The sequence below is a fragment of the Macadamia integrifolia genome, chromosome 12, assembly GCF_013358625.1.
Source record: "Macadamia integrifolia cultivar HAES 741 chromosome 12, SCU_Mint_v3, whole genome shotgun sequence".
NCBI lineage: Eukaryota > Viridiplantae > Streptophyta > Magnoliopsida > Proteales > Proteaceae > Macadamia > Macadamia integrifolia.
The window spans coordinates 26720553-26741625 of NC_056568.1; the positions used below are offsets into that span (position 1 = coordinate 26720553).

General features: G+C 37.9%; 2 protein-coding genes across 2 annotated transcripts in view; both read right to left on the reverse strand.

Moving 5' to 3' along the window:
• Positions 1-10164: 10164 nt before the first annotated feature.
• Positions 10165-13458, reverse strand: LOC122057019 (FT-interacting protein 1-like). Its single transcript, XM_042619003.1, has 2 exons — positions 13171-13458; positions 10165-12972 (listed from the first exon to the last, which is right to left on the reverse strand). Exon 2 carries the CDS (start codon positions 12848-12850, stop codon positions 10451-10453), a length of 2400 nt encoding a protein of 799 aa, XP_042474937.1. The 5' UTR covers positions 12851-12972; positions 13171-13458; the 3' UTR covers positions 10165-10450.
• A 1545-nt stretch (positions 13459-15003) lies between these two features.
• The window catches only part of LOC122057020 (serine/threonine-protein phosphatase 4 regulatory subunit 2), a 14554-nt gene continuing 8484 nt past the window's right edge, over positions 15004-21073 (reverse strand). Inside the window, exons 3-8 of the mRNA XM_042619004.1 lie at positions 20111-20191; positions 19094-19142; positions 18860-18956; positions 17854-17906; positions 17349-17411; positions 15004-15688 (exon numbers count right to left, since the gene is read on the reverse strand). Of these exons, the coding sequence (XP_042474938.1) occupies positions 15332-15688; positions 17349-17411; positions 17854-17906; positions 18860-18956; positions 19094-19142; positions 20111-20191 (700 nt within the window). The 3' untranslated portion in view covers positions 15004-15331. The remainder of the gene's footprint in view (positions 15689-17348; positions 17412-17853; positions 17907-18859; positions 18957-19093; positions 19143-20110; positions 20192-21073) is intronic.

The window sequence follows — 21073 nt, forward strand, 5'->3', positions numbered from 1 at the left end:
TACAAAAGTCATAATTACACTATGATTTTTGTCTGTTAAATTTCTTCTCTTTTCTTGGCTTACCATAATTATATGTTGGGATACCTATCATGGTCATTATACTGAAGAAATTGGCATACTCGGGGCATCAAGTGTCAGCAGGAGCTAGACCCATTTAGGAAAGGATTTGATTTGCTTAACCTTCTGGACTTATTAGTGTTCCATGTCTGTCTGTGCAGCGTATGTTAGGCCTTCCTATGTCTCTCCTCTCACACAATTGTGGTCAGATGTCATTTCATAAGAGGGAGATAGACACAGGGAGGCACTGCTATAAACTAGGCAGCCTGTGTTGGAACTTTATGTGCTTTCTTGGTTGTATAAAATATTGTATTATTTTTGGGAAAAAGATTGGGTATATTGTCAGTGTATTATAAAATAGTGCTTACTATGACTCTCTCCCCCCCCCCCCCACATTTTTTTTTTCTTCTTCTCTCGCTTTCTTTGAAATGATCCTTTACCTCAGTTACTAAAAAAGAAAAAAAAAAAATGACCCCTTACCTCTCTTACATGATGCCGAATCCTGTGCCCCTGATTGTTCAGTGCACATGGGCAGTGTGCCCATCTCTTTCCCGCATGGAGCAGAATTTGGTCCTCTTTTTATGGCATGGAATAGGATTTTGGCCCTTCATGGAACTTTACATGCTTTGTTTAGAACAATTTTGATCATTTGTGTTGGAGAAAAACTTTCTAGACTGAGTTTCCTTTTTCCCATGGTGAAGGGATTCTTTACCTTAGTCATCGAATCAAATCTCCAGGGGTGAACAATTTTGTACAATAGGGGGTGGGGGTGACATATTTAACCGTTAATTTTCTTCACGGTGGCTGAAGGAAAGCTTTCTACTTAACTCTTTGGTATGGTTTTTGAAATCTTATGCTGTGTTTGGTATGCATTCCCATTATGAGAATCTGCATTTCCATTATGAGAATATAGAATGTGTTCTTAACTAAGAATGAGAACATTGTTTGGATAAAATGTTTGTTTAAAATGCATTTTTTATCTGAGAATGCTCAGACATTTTATCAAACAACTCATGGGCGGAATCTCTTAGTTGAAAATCCCAGACAATATTACATCAATAACTCACAAATAAAAATATAAAATTTTGAATGGTTCCATACATAGTATTACTTACATCAAACCCGTAAAGATCGCAAGGAAAACAAGACATTCTAGGATTTTGGATTTGAGAGGAGATCTTAAGGGAAAAAAGAGAGACTTGGGCGAGAGAAGTGGTTTTTAGAGAGAGAAAGTAAAGTAGTTGTTGGAGATTTGTAAGAATGAAACGTTTATTCTTGGGGAGAGAATGTGCCTTTCATAAGATTAGTGGTGGAGCTATTTTCATCCAGCTGTGCCAAGAGCTAGAGAATGGAGAATGCAGAATGGGCTGCATTCTTGACCGTGTTCTAGAATTTTGAGAATGGAATGCTTAGCAAACAATGTTTGTAACGGTTCAAAATGTGTTCTTGGTCCAAAATGCATACCAAACACAGCCTTAGTTTACTCTCTCTCTCTCTGAAAGTAATCATAGAATGATTTCGGAATTGAGAAGCCGAAAGGATTTCGCTGCAAGTTTAATCAAGATAGAAAAAAAGGAAAAATCTCAAGTAGAAAGATTAAAGGAAAAATCACGTTGAGCTGTCGGTGTCTTCTTTCTCTATCCATCCTCTCTTCCCTACCCTTTATTGACAAGCTGCGTAAGTGCCCTTGATTAATGCGCTTCCATAGGACATAGACTCAAGAGGGTTGAAGAACCCTTTCTGAAGGTAAAGTATTTTAAGGAGCAATTTTGGTGAAAATCAAATTTTCCCATTGACTTATTCTTGACTTACTTTTTAAAATTTTTTCTTTTTTTGAAACAAAAAAATATTGACATAACAATATCACATAAGTTTTTCAATTCTAGTTTCCCTGACTAACTTGTGAGCAATAGAAATCATCAAATGCCCTACTTTTTAAAGGCATTTGATGAGATCAAAGGAGCAATTAGTGGGCATGAGGTATGAGAGGATTTTAAACTAATTCATTGTTTTAAAAATAATAATTAAAGAAAAAAAATAATGTTGTGTAAATTAATGTGTTTAGGTGCAAATAGGCAAGTGTTATATAAATCAAAGTATTTGAATATAATTGTGATGCAAAATTATTTTGTACATGGAATCAATAATCACACGATCGAGTTTTTCTTTTTTTTTTTTTGCCCAAGGTGAAGATAATGGCCATTTTCTTGCTTAGAAAGGATTGTGGAATAGTGAAGGATGTCTCTTTGCCTCTTTGCTAAGCAAGGCTAAGGTTGCATACACTATCATTGTCCCAGATCCTGCACTGACAAAAGCCTCATGCACTAGGAACACTTTTTATACATTTCATGTATGGTCTTCTTACAAATGGTTACCTATTTGTATATAATGCTGCTTGTACATGTGTAAGAATGCTATATTGATAGGTAGATAAAGATGTGCATGTGAAGGAGATTATAATCATTGGAAAACAAAGCAAGTAAATCAGTAAAATTCAGGATGTACGGCGTTGTCTTAAAATCAACATTGTGTCAAATCGAAAACAATACTCTTTTTCAGCACCTATCAAATCTCCTTCGATTCGATTTAATAAGATCAATTTCGATATCAGTACCAAATTAACACCCTTTAGTTGTCACCAATTTGGTGAATGAGATGCTGACCCTTGTATTGTTAGGCACACCTTTTATACATTTCATATATGATCTTCTATTTGTTTGTAATGTTGCTTGTACATGTATAAGAATACTATATTGATAGTTAGATAAAAATGTGCATGTGAAGGAGATTATAATCATTGGAAAACAAAACAAGTAAATCAGTAAAATTCAATATGTACGGTTCTGTCTTAAAAATCAATACTGAATCAAATTGAAAAGAATACTCTTTTTTAGTACCTATTAAATCTCTTTCGATTTGGTTCAATATAGTGAATGTCGATATCAATACCAAATTGACACCCTTTAGTTGTCACCATTGTTTTTTGGTAAGGTGAATTACAAAAAAGGGCATGAGGAGCTCAAGGCATCACAATTACAAAGATCTAGAAGCCAAGGAGTGGAAAGTGACCAATCTGTCTTACATGCCACACATAGACCTTCTGGACTAGGGAAAGAGCGACATCATTTGCTTCCCTAAGGATAAAGGAGAATTTACATTCTCGACATTTGGAGGCAAGGAGCTTGATATCAGAGATAATATCAAAAATACAGTCAAGGGGGGGGGGGAGGAGAGGATTGTCTATTAATTGCATCTATAAGAGAGGCATTATCCGACTCCACAAAAATGTAAAGGAATCCTCCATCGACAGCACTCTGAAGGCCACATCTAAAAACACAAGCTTCTCCCACAAAAACATCTACAAAGGATGATGTATCTGAGATTACACGCATGGGAGCTCCCAAATAATTTCGAATGATAACCCCACGACCACCAACACAAAAGGCACCAAGGGGAAGGGCAGCATCTATATTGACCTTAATGAAACCAAGGGGAGGTCATGATTGGCCAGCATTTGAAGAAGGTGGAGAAAGAACTCACATTGAAGACCATGAGCCTTAGGACAAGACAAGAACTCATTGAAGGCTTCTTAGGATTTGGTGAAAAATTCCACTCGAGTCTAATCCTTGCGATTGAAAATCAGATCATTCCTAGCAATCCAAAGATACCAACATACAAAGGACCAAAGCTTAACACTTCCTCGCTAACTGAATACGTCTCAGTTCTCTAACCATCTTGCAAGTTTGAAGGGACCCTCATTAGGAAAAGAGAAGGACAAGTTGCTGCCAAACCAAGTGGAAACACTCCAATAAAAAATCTATCAATTTTTTTATTTGGTAGAAAAATCTATCCAATTTGGTGACATGAGATGTTAGCCCTTGTCTTGTTCCCAAACAAGAATTTTTAGCTTTAAAATAAAAAAACAAATACACCTGTTGGGAGACAAGTTTCTGCCAAACCAAGTGGAAACACTCCAATAAAAAATCTATCAATTTTTTTATTTGGTAGAAAAATCTATCCAATTTGGTGACATGAGATGCTGGCCCTTGTCTTGTTCCCAAACAAGAATTTTTAGGTTTAAAATAAAAAACAAATGCACCTGTTGGTTTTGTAAATCAAATGGTGTATGTATCGGATATGAATGTCAATCTTTTGATAGATATTTTTTTGAATTATGTTTTTTGCTGAAAAATCGTCTAGGTTGCCTTGAAGCTGGTACATGTTTCCTGTTGGAAAACTATTTGGTTACCCTAAATCTATGTAGTGATTTTTGCTATAAAAATGTTTGGTTATCCTAAATATGTAAAGTGATTCTTACTGTAAAACTATTCGGTTACCCTAATCTTGTGTAGTAATTCTTCCTATAAAATTGTTTGAATTAAACTGAAGTGCTACATTCTTATGAATTTTTGAAACTACAATTTGACATGTGATTAACTTTAACTTTTTTATTAAATATTCAACAGTCAGATCTGCAACATCATTTTTTCATATGACAAATAAGAGTCATAAATGATTACAATGTATTTGCAACCATGTATGGTAAGTATAATATTTTTAAAGGAAATAAATAATAGATTTTCCCATAAAAATTGGCATGATAAATATAGAATATATTTTGTCAAAAGGTTTTTGGCATGATCGTGCATGATTCACAATCGTACCTTCAACAGTTGGATGGGAAAAATTGTGTATAGTACATGGCACATCACCCCATCCAACGGTGAAAACATGATTGTGCACCATGCATGGTTGTGAACAAAACATTTGCCCTTATATTTTTAAGAAAAAAATTAGTCAATGTCCTCGTATTGATCCCTTTATACCCTACGTTTATATTTGTAGGCTTACACTTGGATGGTCAACCCTCAAATGAAGCATGGTGGTATTAGATAAACAAAATATTTGGGTCAAATCATGGACCATAATTTAAAAAACCATACCACATGGTTAACTGGAAAGATGCCCGGTCGCGTTCGAATACAAATTGGGTGGTTCTAGCCCAGACCCATTTTTGAAACTATATATACTTGTTCCATGCCATAGACTATAGAGGGTACAAATTTGTATCTACTGCTAAAAGTATGGTTTTAAAATTCAATTCGGGATTGACGGAATTAGCTCATTCGAGTCAAATTCAATTGACTGGTCGAACCTCAATTCCGATTTACCTATTTTTGAACTATTTTTGAATTAGTTTATTCTCTAGTCAGCACAATAGTAAAACATCAATGCAACTCACCTACTTCTTGTAGATAGATTAACAAAACTTGAAAAAAAAAAAAAAAAAAATCAAATCAAATATTTGTGACGATCTTTACTTCTTTCCAATTTCATTTTCTAGAATTCGCTTGATTACGCAGCCAATCGGCAACTTTTAGGTGAATGGAAAGCACTCTATGCTCTTTCCAAAATCTTTTCTCTTTTTTCTACAAAAAATAATGATAATTAAATATTGGATTGTCAGAATAGGAAACTGTTAACTTTACCTTTAGTTTAACTTTGTAACAACCTAGAAATAATGCATCAAACATTTAATTTACCTTGAATTCATTCCACACATGTTGTGGTGCATCAAACCGCTTCTCATGCTCATTCCAACCCATTCCACTATGTTTTTATAAGTCATCAAGTGACTTCAGCCTTGCTTTCCATATCCTGTAGTGATTGCGGCATTGTCCCCAATCATATGTCATATGAAATCTATCATATAATTCAGTTGAGAGTAATTGAAAAATTTTTTTTTTCAACCAATTATCTCCATTCTTCCCACTTTTTTGTTGGTGCAGAAGACGCTCCAAAAAGTAGTAAGATATCTCAGAAGGCCATGTAGCAATTTTTGAGTTAGAACCCTCAATTGCATCCATCTTTGCAACAATGAATCCTGATATCAAATATTCAGCCCAAAGGGAAGAAAAAAAAAAGAGAAAATAACTGTAACCATCCAAAAAAAGTATAATATTCCAAAGAACTCATATTAATAGTCAAACCATGAAATGAAAAAAGTTATTACAAACCAAGACACAAAAAACATGTTCATGTAGTTCAAATTACGAAATCTTAAAACGAAACCAAGTCTAGTTCAAATAGTTAGAACAAAAGATAAATGGATTCAATATGTATCTTATTGTCAGTCATTTGAAGAATCATGCATTTCTTCATCTGAATCATCTCCTGCCATCCACTCATTCCACATATAATCAGCCATATCCTCTCCGAATCGATCTTGATCAAAGTTATCATTTTCATCATCAACGTCAGAATCTTCATCACTATCTTCATCATTGTCTTCTACTTCTTCATTAGTATTCTCACTTGTAATTGCATTCTTCTGTTCAAGCCATTCCTCTTCTTCTTAAACACTATTTTGGGTAAGGATATGATTGTGTATCATAAGACAAGCTTGTACAATCCTAGCCTAAGTCTTGAAAGGATACTCTGGTTGGATTTTCAAAATCTTGAATCTTGACTTCAACAGTCCGAAAGCCAGCTCAATTATGTTACATAATCTTGAATGACGCAAGTTGAACAATTCTTTTTTGTTGGTAGGTGAAACATTCGAATTTCTCCACTCTTTCAAGTGGTATCGAACGTTACGGTAGGGTCTTAAGAATCCCTTCTGGTTTGCAAACCCTGCATCTACAAGATAGAATTTACCTCTAGGTACTGGTAGCTTTGCCTCACCTTCTCTGTGAATGGCATCATCTAATATTCGTGAATCAGATGTTGATCCTTCCTAACCAGAAAGTATATATGTGAACTTCATATCAAAGTCACAAACTGCTAGGATATTTTGCGATATATTTCTCTTCCTATCGTGAAATGTTCGATGTTGAGCAATTGGTACCCATGCAGGGATATATGATCCATCTATGGCTCCAATGCAATCCTTGAAGTAAGGGTAAAAGCTCCTATGGTTACTTGATATTCGCCCATGTGTTATGGTACTCGGAGGCTTCAACAATACCGGGTACAGTTTGAGAACTGCTCCCAAAACACCATTGAAATATCGACTAATAGTTTTACCTGAATGCCCAAACATATGTAAGAGGACGCAGTTCTTAACATTGTGACCGATTGCATATAAAAAAATAACCACTTGTTCCTCCACTTGAACGTTAATTGTATCATACAGAAGACCCTTGGCACGCATCACTTGACATAGGTTAAAGAGCGCCTTTTGACTCATTCTTATCATGTTTCGACATGTCTTGTCAGTGTGTCTAATGATTCGTTGTGTCTCAACGGAGCCACGTCGAGTCTCATGACGATAAGGTTGTTTACATAGAAACAGTTTCTTATACTGTTACACTACTATAACAACTACAGTAGCCGCAAATATTATTACTTTCTTGCGCCTCTGATAATACTCATCGTATTCATAATCACTATCCATTTTTTATGTAAATCTACAATTTAGAATTAAACAAGCACTTCAGAAAACCAGTAATGTATTCATATGCTAGAAACATGTATGCAAAACCAAAAAAAAAAATTAATTTAACTCGGGCAAAAATTAGTCCAAAACAAAAAACAACACTCAGAACTGTACATGGGGTTAAAGAGTATTAATCTAATTTAAAACAACACTTAGAACTGTACCTTTTCTTCTTCTTCTTCTTCTTCTTCTTCATTTGTGTGTGTGTGTGTGTGTGTTGGGGGCGGGGGGAAGGGGGGAAGGGGGGAAGGGGAAGGCTCCAATGATATATATTTTCATTGATTACACAACCTCTTTTTTCTAACTGGTTAGATTAAAAATGAAGCCACGAGCACACTATTTGCACACCTTCACACAATGCTAATGCATTTCCATTTTGGAATAACAGATGTTGGCTGAAGCTGCAAAGTTCAATATGATATTAAGGTATTAATAAAGTTAGATTATCAAGTAAACAACTTAATGCCTAAGAAAAAGGGAAGGCGCCTTTCATGCTAACTTTAATCAGAGAGCTCAAAGAGGAGAAATCAAAACTATTAAAAGAAAAAAAGAACGAATTAAAAATTTCAGGCTTTCAAACAAAAGAATTCAAATGAAATGCTTCTAAATATAACAGATGATGTATCTTAGAAACTGAAGCATAATGAGGATCAACAATAATAGGGTCGTCGTGATCAAGAGTACTTTCCATTGGCAGTCAACAACTTGGTCTCACAAGGGGTTTTTCACAAGTAATCCACAGGTAATAGTAATCTCATCCTCTTCATTTCTAGTAGAAAGTTTTAGACACTGAAACCTATTTTCCTTTGTCTTATACTCCTACAAGCATTCCCTCTAAGTCCATTACCACCAACAACTACAACTTCCATTATTTCACCATAACAACCACTTAAAACAAAATTGATCAAGGAACCTAATAAAAAATCTCTCCAAAACCATTCTTTGAACCTGCCGAATCAAAATGTAACCTGAAATTTTTATTCCATGATATTCACTAAACTAATTTCTATCCACAATAATGCTCTACCAACTACCATATCAAATACTGTTAGATTTATTTATTTATTATTTTATTGGGGTGCTACATATTGTAAGAAAGATGAGGCATTCAAATGCCATAAGTAATGTGTCAACAAATATCTCAAACTAAAAACAAGGTAGATAATATGCACAAAATTTGTAGTAACTTGCAATTCACAAACTGATAGCAAAACTGATTAACCGATCCTCATGAAAACTGATAGCAGACCTAATTAACCAATCCTCATGAACCAAGTCTAAAATGCAAGACAAACATAGAGAGGGAGAGAGAGGAGGAGGAGAATACCAAATCCAATTTTGCAGTCACCGGTTGGCTGTAGCAAACGTCGTTGGTGGGAGGGTAGGCGAACCAGAGAACAGATCACTTCAATCGCCACTGCTACATATCCATGAACAAAGCATATGTGGTCTGAGTTAAAAAACCTAAAAATAATTCTGACAACACAAAAGAGAGAGCCGTAGGTTCTGGTTTTAAGAACCTAACCTTACAACTCAATGAAAACACAATAGAGAGCCATAGACACACACACACACACACACACACACACACACACACAGATGGAGGGCTTACCAGTCACCAATGGTGGACTCTCGATGAGAGGGTATCGAACAGAGAAGTTCTTCACAATGTCGCAGGTTTAGAGGCTTCCGTAGAGAATGTCTTCCCACTTTCTCTTTTAATATTAAGTGGTAAAATGGTTGCTCAAATTTGGAAGACATCCTTTTTAATATGGTCATTCATGGGAAATAGGATGCTCACTTATGAGGGTCATCCTAGTGGAACCAAACAACTCCAAAAATTAAGAATTATCATTCTAAAGAATGTCATCCCAAAGATTTACCGAACCAAACACCCCCTTAAATCGCAAAGATTGAGCTGCAGGCGCTTCCTTTATAAGTTTGGAGGAAAATAATATATATTCACTAATAACCTCTTGGGTGAGAGTGTTCGAAGCTTTAATCCGCAAAAATGGAGCCCAAGGAAGGAAACCAAGGTTATCCGTAACCCTAGTCTGATACTCAGCTAAGGGAAGCTCATGATCAACAAGCACACACCCCAAGGCCACCATGATCAGGTTCCTTGTCTCTGTTTCAGCGAACCATTAAAATGGGTATTGATGTTTTAACCAACCCATACTTTTTCTGGGTTTCTCTTTTGATTTTCATTTCTTTGTATTGATGTTTTGCCCTTTCATCTGCTAAATTGTTCTGTTAAAATGGGTATGGAAAGAATTCTGCAAGAAATTATCTGTGTGATATATTTGCTCAACATAGATTGTTGTCCAAAATTGCCCATTCTTTTGAGAAATTGAGATGTATTACTTGGGTTTCCACCTGGAATATCTTGACATTCTTGTTTCAGTCTTTCAGATGAGATGACCCCAATAGCTAAAAAATGGAAAAGGGAAAAGAAAAGGGGTAAAAAGTATGTATAGAGACACGTTCACAGAAGTTCACTTCTGTGGACTTCTTGTTATAAGTGGGCACCAGTTTCTTGCTTTCCTTGCAGCACTTTTCTAAGATGAAATCCTTTTCATAATGATTGTTTGGACATTGGAGTTCATTCATAAGCTTGATTTTGTTTGACTGTCTACTCTTGTGATTAATTGGATAAAAAATGGGAAGTGGAAAAAAATCCATCAACACAATTTATTTAAGCATATTATTACATCAGGAAGCTTTAACATTGAGACAGCAAAAGGCTCTTGCCTTCAAGTAATATACACACATATATCTTCACAGGACACAAATTGAAAATGTAAAAATCATTGCACTCATTGACTGTATATGAACAACTGAACAAGGAACAATTTTGTAACAGAGACTCTAGATGGGATTCTGAAGTAGCCATCAAACATATTACAGCAGTTGGATCAGTTATCAGACATGGACTAATCCGCCCCCCCCCCCCTTTCAGATCATGCTGTCTACACGAGCTGGCAATCTCTTGAAGAAAGTGCTAGGTACCGAGGGTAGTTTGCTCCGGAATCTAGGGTGGCGGAGCATGTATAGGCCAGTGACAAGCGCCACTACTCTGAATGGCGTAATGTACAGCACAACAGCAGCCAACAGACAAAAGACTATAAAGAGGCTTGTTGCTCTTGGGTCTCTCCAGCTGAGCAAAGACTGAAATCTTTCTCCTTGTGTTGCCATGTCTCCAACTACAGTCTGTATCCTTCCTGCTACACTTCTAAGCCGATCATATCTCATCTGGACCATGTCTGGGGGCTTAGAAGTTGGAAAGGTGTCAAATTCCTCGTCTAGCTCATCTGGATGGACTGCTTCTGCCCATGAAAGTTTAGTATCCATGTGTGGTGGGTGCCTTGGGCGAAACCTGTAGTTCCACATCCCAATGAGGAACATATAGAGGAAAATTGTTGGAAGTATCAGTTCTGGGTAGCAGATCAGTATTAAGAACAGAACATGAACCAGAACTGTCGTGATTGGGTTCTTCCAATGGCAAACATCATCAAGCCATCTACTGACAGAGATGATACCTGACAGTATTGACATGATCCTAAAGAAGTTAGCTTTGCTTCTTCTCATACTCCACATGTGAGAATCCACATCCAGCATGTACTCAACAACCTCTTTCCTGAGTGGTGGCTCAGCCCTTCCAAGCCTCACAGCTACAATGTTCATTGCCTGGTATCTAAGACTGTCTAACTGGTTCACTGTGAAGGGATGCAGGTAATGCATCTTTGGCAATAGAGGATGACCATAGATGTATATCATGTTAGCCAGAGATAGACAAGTGAAACGAACAGCTAACTGGAGCTCCCCCATCTTCTTTACCCCAGATGGATGTAGAACTAGTAGCGGGTAAGAGTGTGTGTAAATCCGATCTGCTTCAAGGGTTGATAGTCGAATTCTTACCTTCCCAATCCTTGAGTCTCTTACAGGGCCTCCACCAGCTGATCTCTCATTGCCCCCTACATGGCAGTTGTGGAAAATCCCAAGTGTGATTACAGTACATGGGTCATACACTTCCCATGTATATTGCTCATTCCATTTGGGGTTGAAGCTGTCAATTATTGTTCTGGTTCTTACCCACTTCTGTCCATATTTTGCTACACAGTAAGCATCTGTGGAGCCTCGACCATCCTTCGTCTTCATTGGGAGGAGGTTTTGTGCGCTTAAGATGCCTACCTCCAATATGCCAACTGGTTGCTTCCAAAGCTGCCTTGAAGTAGGGCGTTGGTCAGTTATGTACATAGTTGATTCATCAAGTACATGGTAACCACCCTCAAGGCAAACTCTGAGGTGAACTCTACTTGAAAATTTGAACTCGCTCCTCCTGTCTCCTTCCAATATTCCAAACCCAAATTTCTCAACGTTGAACCAGCGAGAATGAACAGGCCTATGGTCCAGGCGCTTCTCAAATATGTTGAGCTGCAGACTTGTCTTCCCTATCACGTCATCTTTGGATGGATGCACTCGATCCTCAACTGTAATAACCAACTGTTCTTCAAAGGGCTCAGCTGCTACAAAAACTAGATCTTCATTCCACATGGGATTAGCAGTACGTGTAGAGCATATTTTGGTTTTGAGAACCTGGTTACCTACCTGAGCCTTCACAAAAACCTCGGGGAGACGGTTTTTGTCGTATGGTTGTACGTCTTGGGCTTCAATCACATTCACCCTTAAGTACCATAGTTTTGGTGAGACATAGACCTTAGAGCGGGTGTTGAAAACACCCTCTCCATGAACAGAAGCAGCATCTGAGTGCCAGGCCTCTGAGAAGGCTTCATCAGCTTGTGTTCCCATCCAAACTGCTAGCATGATCTCACCTCTGACCTTGCCCTCTCCACGACGTTCCTCCAATCTGTACCACTGAGGTGCCAAGGGACTATCTGGTGGCACCCTACTTGGCACCTCATTCAGGTCAAATACCACTTTGCCGAGATAATCATCTCTGCCCACCATCTCTTTGTCTTTGAGAAAAACCTCCAGCACTGATGACTGGACTCGGTCTTTGGAGAATGCAAAGACCTGGTTCCACTCAGGGTTTGTCTTCTTCTCAAAATGCTTTGTTTTCCCTTTGTAGTTCCCAAGTTTCACTTCTGCATATGGGTCAATGCTTCCAGTGATGGCACTGGGGGGTAGATCTTTGGCTTTGACAACTCGAACATACAGATAGAACATCTGTTCTACAAGGTCATACGTGCTGGTGAATTTGTCTCCCATCATCCACCCGCCACCGCCATGTACTCCTCCTCCATTTGGCCATTGCTCTCCTAGCCGGGGGCTAGTGTCCTTCAATTCATAGTCTGCTTGGTTGTTAGGATGGGTTTTGGGGTTGATCTGCTGCATGATTATTGGCACTTCTACGGGCTGTCTCTCAACCGAAGTCACTTCAGCAGCTTTAGAAGTAGCAGGAGTTGCAAAGTTACTACTACTAGTAGTGGCCGCCGTACCAGAATCAACCAAATTATCTGTAACAATGTTTGTAGTATTATCAGAAACAGGAGGTGGTGGTGGTGGAGGATCGTTTGGTCGGGGGACATTTGGATGAAATATAAATTTTCAGACCAATATCACCTTGATGGATGAAAAAGCCACTTCCTATCTAAATGTAAGTGTTGCAAAATTTCTTCACCTGCTCTAACTATATTTTAGCCATGAATACGTACCTTTCCAAGGAAGCTGCTGCCAGGGAACAATTTCCTCTCATTGTAGACAGAAACCTCAATGCTGTGATGATGGAGGCTGCTGGGGTCATCCAAATTGAAGAGTAGCTTCTGGTTCCAGAATCCAGACAGGGTTAAGATTTTTTCGAACAGTACAGGTTCTGCCTCTTTGTTTCTCAAAGTCAACTTCTACAAATGGACTGGAGGATACTTCACTGTCTTTGAGCATAAGATCATGAGTTTCCAGCACGTCCACCACAAGCTTCATGGTCCCTTTTCTGTTAGGTTCACTGCTGTGAGAAGCTGCAAGGAAGCAGTCCCTCACAAGAAATCTGAAGCTCGATTCTGAAGCAAAGGTATCCCAGGTAGGAAAGTAAAAGCTAAAGAAAGGAATAGGTAAGGTTTTGGCCCAGGTATCATTCTAATTTTGTTCACTCTTATTAAGTCAGGTTTTGTTTTGTTTGTAGAGGAAAAAGAATGCTTTGATGGAGAAGCCATTCGTGAACACCAGAGTCACCCAAGGGAGGGAAAGAGGCATGAAGAGTTGTTCAAAAGTTTCCAAGGGGACCAAACTCTTTTCTTAGTATTAAGAGTAAGGAAACAAATGGGCTCTTTTCATGTGGGGCCAGACTCTTTTCTTAAAGGCTCCATAGGAAGAAGACAGAGCAGATCTTTTTGGGTTTCTGATGGAGGAATACAGAGCATGTGAGCTTAGCTAGATTTTGGATTAAAGTGGCACCATACCCTTTGTCATATGTTCACAAGGAAACTTTACTATCTCAATATCCTTGGGTTCTGTTTTAAAATGCTTTTCTTTGTCCTCTGTGTAGCTTTTTTTTAGGGACATGCCTTTCTTCTTTGGGCAGCAAAGCTAATGTGGAGAAAAGTGAAAAAAGAAAGAAAAATAAAGATTAAAACAGAGAGTAGAGTGGTAGAAAAGTAAAGGCCTAACCAAAAGCTCAAAGAGGTGGTGTGAGCTTACCAAAGATGCTTTTGCTCTGCTTAATTCTTTCCTCTCTTCATTGGTTTAATTTTAATATACTTTGTGGATGTATTTGTATTCTTTGATTTGCTAACCCACCTTTCAGCATCTAATGATGAAATTTCACACAAATACTTCTTTTGTCATCTTGGGTGCCTTTCAACTCAAGGATTTACTGAGACTAGCAATTAACAATCACAAATTGTGATTCCAACTTGGCATTTGGAGCTATCATATTCTAACCCATTGGTTTAGAAGAGGCCGGAATCAGCCAGATTCTGCCTAACCCTAGAAATGGGTTATGGATTGGCTGCTCTTGATCGTCTTGATTCATCTCTACCTCCCCCTTTAGTGGGTTTGTTTTGGTTTACCAAAATAATGAATGTTACTTGACAAATCTTCACAGTGAAGCTGATCCTCCTCTTGTTCAACGTCGGATTGATCCTAATTTTCGTGCTCATATTTACGCACAGATCAATTTAGGGTTACACACGGATCACGTAGCAGTGAGCCTGCCCTAGCTCAAGTTTTCTTACTGTTGATTAGTAGCTGCTCTAAAACCATCTTTGTTTCTTTTTCCAGACTTTGGTAAAATACAAGAAAATAAGCTAGAACATGGAACTTTGTATGATTGAATTTGATTCAAAATTTTGAAATGTGAGCTTTAGACTTCCTGACTGAAGTGGAAATAACACATTTTGGTAGCAATTTGAACAAAGGGCATTTTGTAAAATCATGCAGTTGTTAGTTTCTTGGTTTCCAATATAGTAGTAGACAGTAAATTCACAAGTGCACCTACTCTTATTCAAAGTCCATCAGATTAATAGTGACTGCATCCAAAATGATAGACCATATTGACCTAGTAATTTCATATGATGATCTTATAGTTGAAGTGGTAGTGCTGGTAGTCTGGTACATTGGCTGTATATGCATGTATCAAGTAGTTATATTGAACATTAAAGCCTTATCCCAAAAGGTTTCCAAAACAACTCCAACCTCAGGTCTCTCGGGACCGATGTTCATATTTTCCCCTTAGAGCAACAAAACCCAAAGTGATCAAGTGATCCTTGCAGCTCTTTCCAACTGAAATGAAACCATGGTCGAAGCACACATGGCATATATAGCCCAAATCAAAGAAATAAAGACGAGGGCTAGTTCATTTCCAGACTAGGAAGGATTTGTCTATGAGCCAGTAGAATTGACCTGTTCGCTCAAAGGAGAGGACTCAGTGGAAGGCTCAGAATTGGTGCTTACATCAGAGCTTGTTTCTTGTGTTGCATCCGTCATTTCACCTGTAGTCTCCATATTACTGTCTTTGTTATCTTCCTCGACTGCCTCTGCCTCGGCCTCCGCCTCTGCATCCCCCTCTGCCTCCACCATTTCTTCATCCCCATCACCTGTGTTACCTTCTACCCCATTTTGGATTGGATAGGAGTGATCTTGGAGATCTTCATTTCCATTGGCAGGTTCACTCGGCTTTTGTTTCATCGATGGGTATGGATCGGTAGACATGGATAGAGTTGAGGTCACTGACAAATTCTGCAACATTGAAAATGATATAAAACCAAAAAAGGAAGGTAAAGGAAGAGAGAAAAGAAAGGGCACGCCCAACATGAAACTCAGAACAAGAAAAATATATTTAGGCATAGAGGCAGACCTAGCATGAAGTACATAATTCTTGACAAAGGATGTCACTTATACTGCATGTTGAGGCTTACTAAGGTTCATACAATCTTCACCAAACATTCCCTGTATGGTTTTGCAAAGTGCATGTTCCTGAGAAGCATACCATGCAGCAACATACGCATCAAGTGGGCCCAGCGGATCCTCAGCCTCAGGGATGCCATGTTTAAGTGTATTAATGTGAAATAGCCTACATCTTCCTAGTCATACATATTTATGGGAGAGGTTTCTCCGCCTTGCAGCATCTGGCAGAGAGGCCAATCACAGCACGGGGAGCATAAACAGGGGTAGGATTTTTCGCATTCACAGGGTGCGGGGAGGGGCGGTCATTTCCCCTCCCTTCATGTCTGGGCACAGGCACCACACCTGCCAGGGAGGGTTCTTTTTCCCTATATTTATATATTTTAATTGCTGAACTGCAATCAAAAACATTGACAGATTTGTAAAATTGCTTTTATTGAAAAGCACAGAAATGTGAGGATATTAATATTTTTGGGCTGAGCCTGGTAGCAAAGAATTACTAATTGATATGCGGGTTTATTTGCCATTTAAACAAGCGGACATATTCCTTCCAACAAAGTTTTTAAGGCTCTGCTAAGGCGCTGCTAAGGTCTAGAGATGGTAAGGCAGTGCTCCGCCTTACGTGAAGTGGCGCCTCATGTTTTTTTTTTTTTTTTTTTTTTTAAACACATTTTAAAATTTCTAGATGAAGATTCCAGATATAGATTTTTTTTTTGGAGGTGTATGGTTTTGTTAACACTTGAGATGTATAAGATCAACTTTACTCCACCAAAAATATCCAAAACAAACAAAATAAAAACACGATTCACAAACATGGTTTAGATTTTGTCAAAGGTTTTAAGAAAGGGCTTTGAGAAGGAATCAAGGAACAACGAAGAACCCCTGATCCAAGATACCATTTTGCTCTGGCAGCGGTGAGCTTGCTCCGGCAACGGTGAGCCTCATTCTTCTTTGATAAAAGTAGAAATATAGTGGATGACCTTAGGGCTTAGGCACTCATTTTGACATTATAGAGGTAAGTATAATAAATCCTTGTATTTTTTGTCTTCTTTTCTTTGTATTTATAATTTTGTTTCATAATTATGTATTTATATTATATGTTAATATGTTATCATGATTGATGATTGATGAAGATGAACTTAGTTTATTCACTTTATTGATTTGTTTTCTTGATGAATATCTTACATTGGTATGAATATGAACCTTTAATATTTATTTAACATATGAGTAATAGGATTCAACTAGGATTTGAGCCAAATAGATTGGTTTTATAAAAAAAATTATACAGGAACGCTTTAGTCGATAAGGCGACGTTTTATGCCCGCCTTATCGCTAAGGCGCTCCAAAAGACCCTCAAAACTCCTCCGTCGCCTTACCGCCTTAAAAGCTACGCCTTCCAAGTAAAATCTCCAGAGCTCTTAAACTAAAGTAATTTAAAAAGAAAATTTGCAGGTTAATCCAAGGGTAGTAATTTATGGTAATCATGCCAACAAACCTTTTCTAATGCAAGAGCAAGCTTTGAAAGGTTCGGATATATGCTCTGTGCAGCAAGGAGAATCTGCTCAATAGGGAAAAGGAAAATCAAAAATCAAAATAACAGAAACAATGTAACTACCTAATTGTATTTAAAAAAAAAAGAAGGAAAAAAAGGCAGGAAATAACCGAAGCAACCCTCAATAAAATTTCCAAAACCCCATTGCTACCAATAAGCAAACCCGAAGGTACCCCGATCTAAACAAAAACCAGCTTGACATACCACAGGTTCAAAACATGAAATACTAACGGAAAAAAAAAACCCCACAAAACTACAACACCACCAAAAAAAAAAACCTAGCACAGAACCCCATAGTTTCATAACATCAGATTATTTAAAATAGCATTTTCCCACTTTTTTTGGTTGAGATCGGTACCATTACTTGCAAATTTATACACAGGACATGAAAATAATGATCTGATTTTCAACAGCAAACAAGAAATCACACCAAACAACGATACATCACCTCACAGAGCCTCTGAAGGGTGAATGGAGGACCTTCTACAAAGCTAAGGAGAACTGCAAAACAGCAAAAAGTAACCTGAACCATTTGCTTGCTAAAACGAAAGAAGAATAAACTGGCACATACAAATACACATGCACGCAATACAGTTACTGTTGCATTAACTCTCCCAAGCTGATGACATGTCCATGCCAGACAAATGTTGGATTCCAAAACTAAAGATTCCTGGGCACTTCTATATTTTATTTTCTTCTTGAGCTTATTTGTTTGGCATAAGTACAGATCTATATACAATTACATATCTTGTTTGGCATAAGTACAGATCTATATACAATTACATATCTTTAAACACAAGTCTAAAGGAGGCACAAGCTAAGATATATCAGTGCTTAAAATTAAAACCATTCTTGAATCTCTGAATCCCTCTTTTTAAGCTTCTAGAATAATTTTCTGTCTATGCAACGCATGCACAACCGACCATTAAGAAAAGAGATGGGGGGGGCAGAGCACAGAAAAAGACTTCCCCATGGCCACCTACGGTGAAAATATCAACTTGTGCCATGGTCAAGCACAGATGCATATGAAGCTTATTAATAAAACTAAATAAGATGTCGACAGTGGATTGATTGTAAACCCAGATACATGAATCATATTAACTGTCGCAAAATGAGCATATTCTGGAAGCATTGAGAACTAATATCCCCTAATCCTGCATAGATTCGAGGACAAGTCAAAAATATGATTCACAAAAATTCCATGACAAGCTAAAGAAAGAATGTTCCAAATGAAGAATCTTTCGAAGGGATTGGAATTTCACAAACAGAAAGTAATAGCACACATAATGCACATGTTACGGGACCAACATCTGGGACAGAAGGATCTATAATATCTTAAAGCATGTAAGAAAAGCATCACTCATAGATTTACATTTATATTTCAGAATGCAACAAAATAAAGTAACTCAAAAGGCATTATCAACAATGTTAAGAAATTAAATTTTCAAAAATACCTTCATCCAACCTTTTAACCAACTCGGCATGTGTTTCTCCTAATAAAGAACTTTGTTGATCATTGGCCATCTTTGCTTCTGGATACTCAGATAGGACCTTCGTGTAGCCAATGAAACAAAGAATCAAAACAATCCATTCTAAACAAAGACTTAAATATGTGCTTCAACTATAAGATAACATCCATGTTGATCGGTGTTAGCTGGAGACTATCAGGCTGGCATACCTCCCCATACCTGCTTCAGCTGAAATGATAGCAAGCTCTTCAATGTGTCCCACTCATGCCTACGGTGCAATAAGCAACATAAATACTTATAACATCAAATGTTAACCCTATGAGAGGTAAAAATCTAAGTATGAACTTAAAATGAAAAGTGCAGATATAATGACAATTTGGAGTTGCCAAAAAACTACACAAATGATACAAGCAAATATCATGCTTTTATCATCCAGGGCAATACTTGAGGTCACTCTGTATAGTAAAATCCAGACCAAAGTTACGCTGAACCAGACAAAAAGAACATAAAAAATTAAGGATCAGCAATCCTGCACTGTTGAGCTAGGATCGTCCTCACCCGAGTACGAATCCAGATCAGGCAGTCTGGATGATCCATTGAGTTTTAGAACCATCCTAATTGCTATTTGAAAGAACAAACAATTATGTGACCTGCACAACATGCTGCATCAGAAGATAGAACGATATTGAAATTACCACAAATCATCAAGAGGGAGGGAAATTTTTTGTATGAATTGCAAGCATGACCGCTCATTTTTGCCAAAATATCCAATTTGTGGGCTCATCTAGTAAACCACATACCAAGACAATCAGATGATATCCTAATCCTATGACCAAAAATCAGTTATATCCCGTATTGGAGGGTCAGACTAACAAAGGCTGCCGGGGGATGGAGGGCCCTATTTATGAACCATCAGGTGTCACCGAACATCATATCAAGCTAATTCTTGGGCAAGGGTATCTCCCACAACTTAAGCAAAATATATAGCTGGTGTAGGACAGCCAAGTGTTTCAAAATCCCGGGCTGAACTACTTTAGAAAGGTGGGGGCTAGAATGGATTAGGATTTCAAAGAATAGACAAGAAAGAGGAAAGTGTAAGGAAAAGCTACTGCTTTGGAACTGTGAACAGTAAATGCCTGTGAGCACGCACCGCCTTGACCGTGCAGAAAATGTTAAAGAGATTTAACTCTGGCCCAGAAACAGCACATCTCAGTAGCACAAGTAAAGGAACCATACCAAAACTTTCCAGTGGTTGCAATGACTTCCACTATTTCTCTAACTTCTTCATCAGTGATCTCTTGCTTCTTTCCTTCATCTCTATAATACCAAAAGACAACAAAACATTAATAGCATTAAAAAAAATTAGTGATTTGCAGGGGGGGAAAATCAACTTGAATAGGTAAGCATTTAAGTGCAGCATAATGATTAATGACTGATCTTTCACATTTTGCAACTTAACGCTGTGGGCATCCATAGAGAATGATGGTGCCTTCAATAACTCTTAAATCCTATTACAGCAGTTAACACAATCAGAGTGAAGAACATGATCACTTTGGCCTCAGGCTTTGTTTCTTCCAGTCAGCTTCAGAGTTGGGAAACCATAGTATAGTCAGCTATTTCCAACGTCAGGCTGTCCCCAGGGACCAATCACCAATGGACCCTGGAAATTGTCCCATCTCATAATGGAGGCTCAGTCCGAAGCTTCCTCCATGAACACATCTCATTCATGTGGATGTGGACCCCAGATCAAGCAAACTCCTCAGCAAATGGTTCAATTCACCAGAGGTCAGCTCAACTAGCACCATTCCTCATAAAAATTGAGCTTTCTGCGTCATACTAGAGAAATTGTGTTCTTAAACAGAGTTTCAGAGTAAGTGTTTTCAAAATTAGTTTTCGTTCGGCCTTTAAATTATTATAAGATCATAGGGCTTTGATTCCAACTCCTGAATATGAGGTCTACTCCAATTTTCAAACCAATCAGTTAATCGAAATTAAATTAATTTCAGTCTTACTATCTCCGGGTACCTGTCCGAGAGAGATCACTGATTTCTTAATCACTCCTCCCAAACGACTTGTTGGATCGGATCACTCCCATCTTTTGAAGGGTTCTTATCCTATCTATTAGCTATTCTTTCCTAGAGTTTAACCCCCATTGGTGTTGACTTCAAACTTTTTTTCTTTTTTTTTGGGGGGGGGGGG